At 32.4% G+C, this 13464-nt stretch overlaps 2 protein-coding genes across 2 annotated transcripts; both read left to right on the top strand.

Moving 5' to 3' along the window:
- Positions 1–125: 125 nt before the first annotated feature.
- Positions 126–4663, top strand: LOC111616322 (cholesterol 7-desaturase-like; the record flags this gene model as incomplete). Its single annotated transcript, XM_023357746.1, has 3 exons — positions 126–344; positions 4126–4321; positions 4473–4663. Coding segments are annotated over 3 exons (606 nt in total), but the record flags the coding sequence as incomplete, so codon positions are not given.
- Positions 4664–5989: 1326 nt separating this feature from the next.
- LOC111616323 lies at positions 5990–10881 on the top strand (the record flags this gene model as incomplete). The annotated part of the gene is made up of 4 exons (XM_023357747.1): positions 5990–6160; positions 6230–6441; positions 10561–10651; positions 10723–10881. Coding segments are annotated over exons 1-4 (633 nt in total), but the record flags the coding sequence as incomplete, so codon positions are not given.
- Positions 10882–13464: the final 2583 nt, after the last annotated feature.

Here is a 13464-nt window from a genome sequence, read left to right as displayed (position 1 = left end):
CTTATTAGCTGGACAAGGAGCTGTTTGTGTTTAGTGTTACACGTTAACCAACTTACAATTCGAATCGGAAACCTGAACGTCTAACACTGTCCTTGTAAGTTAATAAATCATTTTTTTCTTTACAGAGAATGTCCAAAATGGCAGAAACCACACTTGAAAAAACAACGGAAACAGGTGCAATATCGCCACGTGACTGCACTTTAATCACAGAATTGCCAGAAATAATAATTCATATATTTCAATACTTGAAAGATGGAGAATTAGATTTATGCAGGCAAGTGTGTACCAAATGGAGAGATATCATCGAAAACATAATGTATCACCGAGTAACAATGATCACGAGGGTAATTATTATAACATTATTTTGTTGATTTAATGCTATGATTATATAATTGCTACAAACGCTCAAAATTCCAAATTCGATTAAAATAAATAGTTTCTAAGTTACGAAATTCAGTTTAGAAAATATTAATGAAATGACTGTAAAGGAGTCAATGTCCGATCGTAATTTTATGTTTTGAGGCGTTATTTTTATTTAATTATTTTTTTTTTCGGAGTTGTTTTTTGTTTAGGACAAACTCCTAAGCACCAGTGACCATGAAAAAAAAAAGCAAACTGAGTTTGCATCAGTGTCTGATCCTGTAACGACAGCTTATGTAAATTAAGACAGTGCGGAGCTGCACTCGAGGTAGAATAAAAGGCACATCCACGACAGAGGTAGGTAGCTTCAGGTGACCACGGTAGTAGTGACGTCGGTGATAAATTAGAGGAAAGTGTATCTTTTTGCTATAGAATCCTTTTGAGGTGGAAATAAGTTTTGTTGATTATTGGTTTTGTTACTACTTTTCAATTATTCAATTAGTTATCTTTCTGTTGGGGTCAATTAACCCATTATTGTCTTCTTTTTTGTCAATAAAATTAAACTTTATATTTATTGTTAGTTATTGTGTTATTGTCAAAATCATTGTTTTTTTTTATTTGGAAAGTCCAGGCCTGGTACTTGAACCCCACTATTATGTAACCCCTTTTGGTTTTCGTAAACTGTGCATTACATGACGAATTTTACTTTTTAATTTTGGTAGAGTTTGTATGATTTAAGCGTAAAATTGTGAGTTTTCTCTTGCTGAATCTAAACATTTGTAGATTTTTCAGTCATCAATGGATTTAGTGCTGTGTCTTTCCTTAGAGTTCGTTTCTCTATGTGAGATGTTTTTTCATTTGTCTATATTAAACTTCAATTTCATCAATAGGACAACGATGTGTAGCTGTTAATACATGATTTAGACTGGCCTTCTAAGGATGTAAGTGTTTATGTATTTTACGGAAATGGCGTAAAAATGTGGTTTTTTGGCTCCAATATAATTTTTACNTGTGTGTCGTGTGACCATAGGTGCACATATTGAACGATTTTGATAAATGCATAAAGAACTTGGACATTTGCCGCTGCTTATGCTGTTAGGTTTGCCCATATAAAGTAATATATAGATTTATTATTAATTTTTAAAATTGCACCATTCATTTATTCATTTATAAACACCCTGTATAACCTTGAGCTTTTCTCATATCTCTGTCTGTCATGAATGTCCATTTTAGATTAAAGCACTTTACTAAGGTACCCCAGATTACATCTACAGACAGCGCTTTGCAGAAATTCAACACTGTGACAAGAATTTAATTCCTATTTATACTGATAGATCAAAATCGAAGACTACGTTGGCTTTAGCTTTTGTCTGCAGGAATGACATCGTGGCAAAACAAATCGCGCCGAATTCTTCTATTTTGCTGCAGAGCTGAAGGCTATTTACCTAGCCTTAAAGTATGAAATCAGAAAATGCCATCGTTGCTATATGATTTACATTGACTCAGATATAGTGAACTTCAAACTTTGATTTCGTGTGAACCCAGTTTTTTCTCTATAGTAATTAAAATTCGTAAACTGATTTGCTATGCTTAGCAACTAATTCTTTTGTAAAATTTTGTTGGGTCCCAGGCCATATAGGTATGATAGAAATAAAGAAGCTGACGCAGCTGCGAAATCAGCGAGTCCATCACAGCATGTAATGTTTATCGCAGGATGCAATTTGAAGCTTGTTGTTAAAAAACGATTAGCAGATAGATAAAAAATGTGTGAAACACACAAGTCCACAATAAACTACACAAGATCAAACCTTTGATAAATAATTGGACGTATAATAAACAGTATGATAGGAAATCTGAGGTTATTCTTACTCGTCTGGAAATTAAACATACTCCACTGATTCATCAATATATTCTGAAGGGTGATGACCAGCCAGTATGCCAGCATTGTAACTGCTCTCTAAATGTAAACCACATACTATGCGATTGCTTTGCCTTCGAGACGATGCATATAGTGTTTTGAAAATTACAAAGGTTTTAGGCTGAAGGCCAAATTTTGACAACTTACTAGACTTTCTGAAAGTCATTAATATGCATAAAGAGATCGAATTATTTATTCACCTTTTACTTTTATGTATATATATATTTTTTGTTTTTCAATAATTTTATCGGTTTATACAGTTGTTAATTTTTTTTGTTGTTATTTTGTGTTATATATATAAACAAAAGAACTACTTGACATAACACAGCTTGGTTTATGTGGCCCGAAAACACTAGCCAACAAACCAATCATCCCCGAGAAATTTCATAAAATTTCGACAAACGGCAAAGCTTTCAAATTTGGTCAACAAAATCGTCCTCTACACGCACATGGACACATTAACATCTATTCATACAGAAACCAGAGAGGTTGCTGCCGAAATTTTAAACGGAACAACGTGTACGTCAGACGTTTAGCGCCGCCTTCCTGTAAACCTAGAAGTTTGACAATGCTGTTTGGAACGTCAGTGGACATAATAATCATGCTCGACATTTCACACGCCATTGTCAAACTTCTAAGCTTAGTGGAAGGTGGCGCTGAACGTTTGATGTACACGTTTTCCGTTGAAAATTTCGGCAGCAACCTCTCTAATATTTCGAATTATATTCTAGTTTTCTACATTTTCAGGTTTTCTGAGCCCAAAAATGTAAACATCTTTAAAGATAATTTTATGTCCGATCGCCATACTTATTCTCTTTTATATTAGATAATGGATAGTAAAATCACTCAACTAAATTTTAAATATCACAATTTTTACTACATATAAAAATATAAATTTGCTCTGCCGATATAAATCTAGGCATTGCTTAGACAAAACATTTTATAGATATAAAAAAACAACATTATCGATATATAAAATACCTATCACTACGTCTTAGCTTATAATTCCTTAAATATTTTTATTAGATTATTAAGTGTAAAGTTTATTAAAGGCGTTAGTCTTTATAAACATTTTACAGTCAGCACAAAGTACATGAACTGACTTTTGTAACTAATTTATGAATGCCTATTATTTTGTCTTATTAAATTATGGTAAGTAGAAGGCTTTATTGTATTTATTTTATATAAATTTCGGGTGACAAACTTTATATAGCTTAATGCAACGCGAATATAGTCGTTTATTATAGTTTATATAAGAAATGTTATACAGAAAAAAAGATTTCTTACCCGATAACAAAAAAAAAACCTAAAACATGACAAAATTTCAAAAATTAGACGAAATACGTTTATTGTAAACTTATATCTCATGTGTTTTATGTGTTTTAAACGTATTTCTCACACGCTTAGAACATATAAATACGTTCAAACACGTATCTCATACGTACAAAACACATAAAATGTTCGCATTAAAGATGCTTAACTGTAGATATTAATTAGTACACAATAAAAGTACAGTATGAAAGATATAGAATGTTAAAAAATTATTAAACAATATAATTGAATTTTTTATTTCAGCTATATTTAAGATTACAATACAAAAAATGTTCAGCTTTGTATACGAGAGTATAGCAGAGAAATTATGAAAATTTTCCTGGATTCTGGACTTGTTTCAATTCATTAGTACAACGATTATAAATAAATTGTATCTGCTGATTTTAATTTTTGTTTTTATCTTCATTGTCTACTTTTCGTTTTCAACCGTTAACGATGTTGTTGTAAGTAAACATCGAGAGAGATTTAATTTCAAAATATTATTTACATTTAATCAGTAATGTTTATTGATGCAGGATTTGACAGATAATCGTTATAACGAAGGAAGAGCGAATGAGAGGAAATTACGTACAAAACGAATGCAGTTATTAAAAAAAACAAATATATTAAGAAGATCGAAACGATATTCTCCCGCGTATCAAAATGGATGGATACCTTTGTTGGAATCCAGAGATCTACCTGTTGGGAAGTGCAAACCTGTTACTGTTCTAGGTAAGATATTAAAACATTACATTAGTCTATGACGATTAACAATAGGCTATTACTTATTCTGAATAATGTCACGTTACGTACACTCAGAAAAATAAGATTCTAATAGATTTAAAAAGTTTTATGATTAGAAATAATTTTAATTATTTTACAGGTCAGAAATTTGTTGTATTTCGTGGAAAAACAGCAACGTGTTTTGTTTTAAATGCTTATTGCCCTTATTTGGGCGCTAATTTAGGAACTGATGGCAAAGTTCACGAGGATTGCATCGAATATCCTTTTCACGGATGGCGATTTACTGGACAAGATGGTACTTGCGTGAAATTACCTTACGCCGAAAAGTGAGAACTATTAAAATATGTTTATTTAATACGTCTATTCTTATTTTTGCACGTAATTGAGTTTCTTCGCATTGCAAGAAAATATGAATATGGTGCAATAGTTTTACTACGATAATTAGAATTAAATAAATTAATGTCTTGAACGAAATTATCGTTGTAATTAAGGCAGTTGTTTTGCGTCAGAATTCCGAGATCGAAATGACATGTAACGTTTTAATATGACAAATCACATAGCATTGGACATTGTCAACATCGCTATTAAAGTTAATGAAACAGTAAATTGCATCGCATTATGATCATGTCTTTTACGCATGGAATACATTGCGAAAATGATTAATTGAACTACACGGGAAACAAGATAATAAGCACGTAGTTTCCGCAAGCATTTTATAACTAAACCAACACAATAATGTACGAGACAATTCTCAATATAAGGAGTTGCTTAACTAAAAGCGATAGCACAGTCGAGGTCGAACTGATCTTTTTTTTCAAATTTAGGCATACGTATATGAGAAAACTACTACAACATAGACAAATACATGAAATATCTAAACAAATACATAAAAAGAGGCACAAATTCAACTGCTACCTGCAACTGTCACACGTTGAATTTATGCACTGCAATTATATTGTTGCTGCGGGGTGATTAATTTACGCCAGGTTACACCACAAGTGATAAATTATATCGTATAAATTAACTAGGCATTTATCTTTTAAACGATAATGAATAACGCTAGAAGTGCGTCACACATATGCTAAATACATGATTTAGGTAGGATTTACGATAAAAGGCTAGTCTGGTATCTGAGATGAGTAACTAGATATTACTTTATTGGTGTACAGCTGTTTAGCATTCCTCGGTGAGGCCCTGCGTTGTATTGACATACTAAGTAAGAATATTCAAATAGAAAATGCTTGATATGCTATGTGCAATTTACATTAAAAGTTTTAATTGTGTGTGTCGTTTTCTGCTGCTGATGGCATTGCCGTTAGACGTGTACTAAGCAAAGTTTTGTCGACGGTTTTTGTATTAAATTATGAAATGCTTTTAGATTTTTAAACTCTTAATCAATCTCTTTTTATTGTATAATTATTTTCCTTTTTACCTTTGCGATCGACAGAGATAGACAGTTTGAAATATTACTGTGAAATTGTAGTGCGATTTACACGTGAGTATCATTAAACGAATTAATCGATTTTACTATACACTTTGCCATGGAACCAATGCACCATAAACTTATATTCTTTTAATGCTGAAAAAATATATTGTTATTTTCGAATAGTATTAAACAAACACACAGTAAAAATGTATTTAAATTTAGTTCCAGAAATGGCTAAAATAAAAAGTTGGGAAACCATCGAACAGAACGGATTCATTTACGTGTGGCATCATGCAGACAGCAAACCTCCTCTGTGGAAACCTCCAGTTATACCAGAAATAGAAAACCGACTAATGGCGTACATAGGTCGTAGTGAACACGTTATAAACTGCCACATTCAGGTATTTACAATAAAAAACCATAACATAAGAATAAATGTATAATTTAATGTTTTTATTGGTGTACTGCAGGAAATGATGGAAAATCCAGCAGATTACGCTCATCTGGAATGCCTTCACAAATTTGGATTGTCGTCCAAAATTACTCATCATCCAGAAAATTGGCAGAGATTTATTCAGCTCATAGCCAACATATCCCCCACTCCGGTATGTGAAGAAAATTTTCACTGTGCTAAATATGAAGGCGTTATGGCTGTTAAATTATTCGGAATATTTTTAGTAAGGTATGGGGTTTTAGGAAGGAGCCCTAAAGGTGAAAGGTTACGACCCTCTCTTTACCCGTGATCTGTCAGGATGACACGAGAAAACCTTTTCCGTATGGGGGTCGCGGTTTGCTGGACGCAAAGACTCACACAGAGACCGTATTTACCAATTCAACGCGTTTATTTGGATTAGAAAACATGCTTACAATGCGTTACACTTCTCGGACCTTCGATAGGCGTCCGTCCAAGACAGTTCGTCGAATTGTCCTTGGTTGTACTTGTTGTCCGTAGGTTCGAGGTTCGTCACACACACCAAAAATCCCGGGAGGAGAAAGTTCGTCTCCTCACCCGCCGTGGAGGTCTCGGGAAGTTTCGCTATTCCCTGGAGCTGGAATCCTTAGTCCTCTTCTTCGGAAAAATCTCGGAGTTGATCCGTCCTCGGGGACTGTCGAAGTTCCTCACAGTTTCTCAAACTCCCAACCTCTCCGTGTCCTTGGGACCTCGGGCTTTTATAATCTTTCCTCACCCGAAATCCCGAGGTTTTGGTTGGTCCGAATGTTGGTCCCTCTGCCTTCTATTGGTCCCGGGTCTGTTGCCAGGGACGCGATTCGGGCCGAGGGGTCGCCGAGATGACCCCCGTCCGGGCCGTTCTCCTCCGGAGTCGGGTCAAGCCCTCTCCCGGATGACGGTCTCGTAAATTGTCACCTAATGTCTATTTTTCGGTCCCGGAGAGGAGGAAGCTGTCTCAGCCACCGCCCCCTCCACAGGAGTGTCAGTAGGACCTGCTTTGAACTCGATGTAAGGTGACCGTCCAAAGTTTCCCCGACGGTCGATCCCTCGATCGTTCTCACGATTGACGACCGTGAATCTGTCAATTAGGGCTGGAATGCGACAATTAAATCGTCTCGCACCCCGTTCCTTGGTCACACCGGTCCTATTTACGTAATAAGTCACCGATATATTGACTTTAGCTCGACAGCCGGTTTCCGTCCGAGGGGGGGGTGTGGTCCCGGCCTCACAAAGGTCATCGTTTGAATTACATCAAGTAATTAATTAATAACAATATATATGTGTTTACAATTACACATATATATTGTAATAGAAATTAAATAGAAATAGAAATTAAACTGATTTAACAGTATGATTAATTTTAATATATTAATGAATCCTATTATTGAAATTACGATGCGCAATACGAAATAGGAATTATAATTAATAAAAATAATACATAAAACATAACTCTAATCACAGAAAAGTAGTGTCAAAAGGTAGTGTCTGAAACATTCCAGTCGATCCGACGTCAGATAGGCCAACTTACACAATTTCATTTATTGAAAAGAAAAGACTGCTGACAAATATTTTTTACTTCATTGTATTGCGTGAGTGTGTATCAGAGTAATCTGTTTGCAAAACAAAAAACAATCAAAGGTTAGCTTCGCATTTAGCGCTTTTGTTGGTTGGCAGATAAATTAAAACACCATTCGGGAGTTTCACGATCTGTTTAATTAATACGTCGAACTGAAGTATGTAATTTCGTGATTTAATTTGACATTTCGAAAAGATAAAAGCCAACTGACAGACATTTCATACAGATGTTTCATACAGGACAGCATCCAGCAAAGCTTATTCCACGGTCGAACGGATTAAGCTATGTTTTTCTTTTTCTCAAAAAGGTTCAATGATTCTCTTAGTTCATTTTACATATGAGGTTCAATGATGAGGTTACACATCAAAATAAACAGGAAACTGTATTGAGTAAATGTTGTGTTTTTCTGTGACATTTGTAAATAGCTATGTAATGTATGTAAATAATAGTTTATATTTTTGTTTTGTGATGTAAATACTGAGTTGTATTATGCTTTCAAAATATTTTAAAAATTTACCCTTATTATTTAGTACATCGTAATTATTTATGTTCGTTTAGTAACAGGTATATTTTTGGTGAATTTTTTAAGTTTGGTAGTACTTTGTGTATTTTGTGTAATTAAGGGTAGGGGAGACCGGGGCAAGATCGGCATGTTAAGCTTTACTTAAATTTTGTGTAATAAATACTACTGTAAACTGAAAAAAAAAGCTTTGAATATTGTCTATTGGAATGTTACCTTACTATAGAACTGGTTAAAATCAGTTTGGAAATAAAAATAATTAAAATAATTACAACTTTACAAGAAGAGAAAAATTGCCGAAGTTGCCCCTATACCAGGGACAAGTTCGGCAACACTAATGGGGCAAGATAGGCAGGTATATAAGTTTATGTTTTTTACAATATATACGTTGGAATTCACTATTAAAACAAAGAAATACAAGCTCAAAAATATATTTAATATTATTACAACGAAATGCAACTTCAAAGATATATATAAATATAAAAAAATGCAAACAAAAATTAATTACAAAAAAATCAAACAGATAATAAATGAAAATATGCTTTTACATTGCTTTAGAATGTTGTTTATTTACTTATTTTCTACACTTGTCACAAATGAATTGAGCATACTCATTTTCTACATCTGTGCAGTCAACATGAGCCCACAGTTTACATTTATAGCACATAATCCACTCCTCCTGAGTAATGCCATATTCTTCATGACAATATATACAATATGTATTTACACCGTTATTTTCTGGTTCCTTGGGACTTGTTTGCTTCTTTCTTTTNATTAATAACATTGCAAATTATAAAAAAAAATTTATTTGCAAAACTAGATTTTTTAATAATAATATATAATGTATATAAGATAGATTTTTACGATATGTGCTAGTAACTGCGCCAAAGATAGTTTATGATTTTAATTTTACGATAATTAACAATAAACATCGAAAATACAACAACGAGAAAAAAATTATAGGTTACTTTAATTGAAACGTCATTAAGGGACAAAGGTGTCTATCTCCAGTAGTGTTAGACTTAGCGAAGATTTTACTCGTATTAACATTTACGGTATTTTCTATAAAACATTTTTATTTTACACATTATACTTTTTGCCTCTCATATTAATTAATAATATAAAGGTTTTTTAAAGTGTGGGTTCTAGGAGCCCTTGTGTGTGGTTGGAGACACCAGTGTGGGGTTGGAGACACCACTGTAGTGATGTGAGCCCTTAAGGGGGTGAAAAAGGTTACGACCCTCGCTTTACCCGTGATCTGTCAGGATGACACGAGAAAGCCTTTTCCGTATGGGGGTCGCGGTTTGCTGGACGCAAAGACTCACACAGAGACCGTATNTTCAAAGTTCAAAAAATTTTTCACAAAAAAATAATTTATTAGGAAGCACGCGAGCGCAATTCGATGACAAGCTTCACGACGAAAACAAGCTTCAGCAACGGCGTAGTGAGACGGTGCACACTCGGTAAGTAATCCTACAATTTTTTGTTTATAGCATAGTTTATATGGATTATTTCCAAAAAAAAAATTATACGTATTTTGGAAATGTTGAGTCGAATTAGTCTAGAATCGATTAATTAATTTTATGGAAGAAACCTTTCATACAGCCGTAGTCTGTAAACGGCATACGTGCCGGGCTGTGATTGGCTGGACTCCTAGAAGCTGGATTCATAAAACTCGGAACGTATCTACCGTGTTATAGGGGGGTCGACTGTATACACATATATACAGTCGACCACCCAATAACACTGTTGATAATTCTGTGTTATATGAATTCCATGTTGTACAAGTCACTTACATTTTACAAATACGTGTTCACAGCCCGGCACACGTATTTGTAAAATCTAAGTGACTCGTACAACATGGAATTCATATAACACAGAATTATCAAAAGTGTTATAGGGGGTCGACTGTAATAAGATAAGCATTCAATTAGTATTATTTCTTATAGAACAAATCATGGAAAATGCACTCAGTAGAAAAGTGAATAAAATAAAAATCACTGGAGTACCTGTAAGTTAAATGTTTAATTTATTTTCAAAATTGTTATTACAAAATATTTCTAATTTCTATTTTTTAATATATTTAGCTTTCGTCTTATTTAAAAGTAAAGAAAATTAATAACACTGTAGTCTTTGATGGTATCGATTTTAAATTTTTAAGTTTAGTCATTCAAAATTTGAAAAATGCTCGGTAAGTAAATTTATTTCACATAGATACATGATATTATAAATATTTATAAAATATTTTACATAGATATGTAATTATTGAACCTGTTGAGAAAGTATTTGGAATTAAATTAGACAACGGCACGTGGAATGGCGTGATTGGAAGAATACAAAAAGAAGTATGGATAACAATAAAATTGAATTTTTGAAATTACAATTCAGTTTACAATATTTTATTTATATTTATAAGGAAGCTGATGTTAGTGTAAACTCGATCTATGCGACTTACGAAAGATTTCAAGTAGTGAAATTTACAGCTTCTGTTGGTACTACCAAAATTTTATTTGTTGTTTCTGGACCCAAACAACTGTCAAAACTAACGACGATAATCAGGCCATTTTCATTTGAAGTGAGTAATATTATGTTATATTATTTACTTTTGATAAAATTACGTTTTCCAAAATGCATCCTTGCATGAAAGAAACGAAAATTCGTTTGAACGAAGATGTTCCAGTTGGTGAATTCTCTCAAAAATGTCTGGAGTCGTCATTTTTTACCCATATCCCTATTATAGTTCTGGCCGAATCCACAAAGATTTTGTGAAAAAAAATAAAATAGAATAAAAATTCATATCATCTACGAAGAATAAAATGTACAAAATACAAAAATTTTTAAAACATTTATAATATTAATTAATGAGCAATGCAATTTTTACTTACAACTTAAGCTATTATGTATATCATGTTTAAATAATATGCTCTCTCCAATAAGCATATAAAAACTTCCGGTTTGTACTAAAAGTTATATTACTTCAATACAAAAATTTTTTTTTGAAAAAAAACTGTTGATATATAGAGGCCAAACACAAGTAATTTCAGGTGGTAAGCATAAAAATTAAATTAAATAATTTCAAAATAATAAAAGTTTCAGGTCATCATTGTGAACATTGACACGATAAATAAGTGCTCATTTATACTAATTTGTTTTCATTATATATTTTGCAGGTGTGGATCTGTATTTTTGCTTCATTATTTGTTACTGCAATTGCGTTTTATTGTATTGTTCAAGGAAACGTTTATTTTCTCCATAAAACGACTTTCTGGACCATAAAACAAATTTATTGGTTTCTTATTCGCAGTTTAAATAATCAAGGCAAGCAAATACATATATAGTAATTTAAAAAACAACTTTTATTATATAAAAATACATTACAAGTATGTAAATAACTATAAAATTCTGTCACTCTAATATTCATTTTTAAATTCTTATTAATTTATTAAAATTTTTAAGATAATTCGTAAAAAGTTTGTTGAACGTACTATTAAGAAATAATTCATATAATTTGAAATATTTAGTTTACATTTCTAAAATATAATATAACATTTCATTATTTTAAAATTTATTTATTTTTTATTTTAATAATAATGATATGTAATAACAAAGTTTATAAATGAAATGATGATTTTAAATGTACAGTAATATATAATAAGTATGAAAAAGTCAAGCAAAATTATCACCTTTTAAAATATTCCAGCAAATAATTTAATATCGTAAAAACGTTTTCGATCGTCTTTAACGATTTTTATTAGTTAAATAATAAAGTAAAAAGAACATTAATGAAATAAAACTTAAATTAAAATTNCTTAGGGCACAGAAACACGGTGGTAGTTTTATAGATGGATATAACGAATCAAAGTCCATGACCGTCATATATTCGTTGTTCTTGAGATCAATATCATTGAATTTCTCTATTAGTTGCAGGGCATTAGTGATAGTATATGGGCGGACGTTTTCTTTGAAACGAATGAAGTTAACAAGTTTTTTTTTTTCAATAAGAAATGTGAGAGAACTGCATTTCTCTATGACAGGCCGAATGTTGTATCCTGGTTTGTGTGTTTTCGCAAAGCCGAAAATTCTGGGATTCTTTGGTGCAGAGTTTGTAGCATTCATGTGCAAAATTCGAGCCAAGGGTGTTGAAGAGAATTCATGTAGTTTCAGGTGCTAGAGTGCACTCGGTACTTGTGATATACTTTTGTAATTTCTCGTTTTAGGAAGAGCGTTTAGCAAGTACAATCTCCTTGGTTTTGTCAGCTTTCATGAGAACGATGTTGTTATTTTGTAACCATACGCATGCTTTGTTTATAATCGATATCAAATGATTGTTATTCATATTAGACCTTTTTTTTCTTTCCTGAGATACGAAGAAACGCGTTTTCCAGCGAAATAATCTTGTGTGGTATTGTTCAAATCCTTGATAGCTTGTTCGGTGTCAAAGATAACATTTTCCGGTCTTGGTGTAGAAGCTGATGCATAGAGTGGTCCAAACTTTACTGCAGTTAATACGCATGGAGGAGGCGCAATGTTGTTCCAGATAGTGACAGGTGGTGTAACATTAGGAGAAGGATTTATGTTCTGTTGTTTGAATATCCATCTGAGTTTTTTGATGTAGTTTTTTAAAAAATTACTTTCATATTTCTGTGCCGGACCGATTACCTTTAGATTGTTTTTTTCAATACTTCTGGGTCTTGTGTAAAAAGCTCTTTCTCTACTTTTGTAATCTTATGTAAGATAGCAAAGGTACTTTTTCTTGTGGTTCTAAGCTCCCACCATTAGACCCACGTCTAACAAGCACACCATCAGACATCTTGAAAAAAAGCTTGAGATTTATAAAGCCCAAGGGAAAACTTCTTGTATCAATCATAGGGACGCCCACTTTCTATCTACAGCATGAAAATCATTTTATAAAGATAAATTGTAATTTTTACGAGGCATTAATTTTTAATGCAATTCTGTCGAGCTTTTTATTTTTATTTTTTATATTCTTATATCCCTATCTTTTTGTATTCATTCCCCTTAAGCGCACTTCATCACAAACACTTGAGCAATTATTATTGTTTCGGAATTTTAATTTAAGTTTTATTTCATTAATGTTCTTTTTACTTTATTATTTAACTGATGAAAATCGTTAAAGACGATCGAAAACGTTTTTACG

The sequence above is a fragment of the Centruroides sculpturatus genome, unplaced genomic scaffold (genome assembly GCF_000671375.1).
Source record: "Centruroides sculpturatus isolate CEXI.00-Female unplaced genomic scaffold, Cexi_2.0 scaffold2982, whole genome shotgun sequence".
NCBI classification, from domain to species: Eukaryota; Metazoa; Arthropoda; class Arachnida; order Scorpiones; family Buthidae; genus Centruroides; species Centruroides sculpturatus.
The sequence above is the reverse complement of the archived record's forward strand: the minus strand, read 5'-3'. Positions and strand labels throughout refer to the sequence as shown.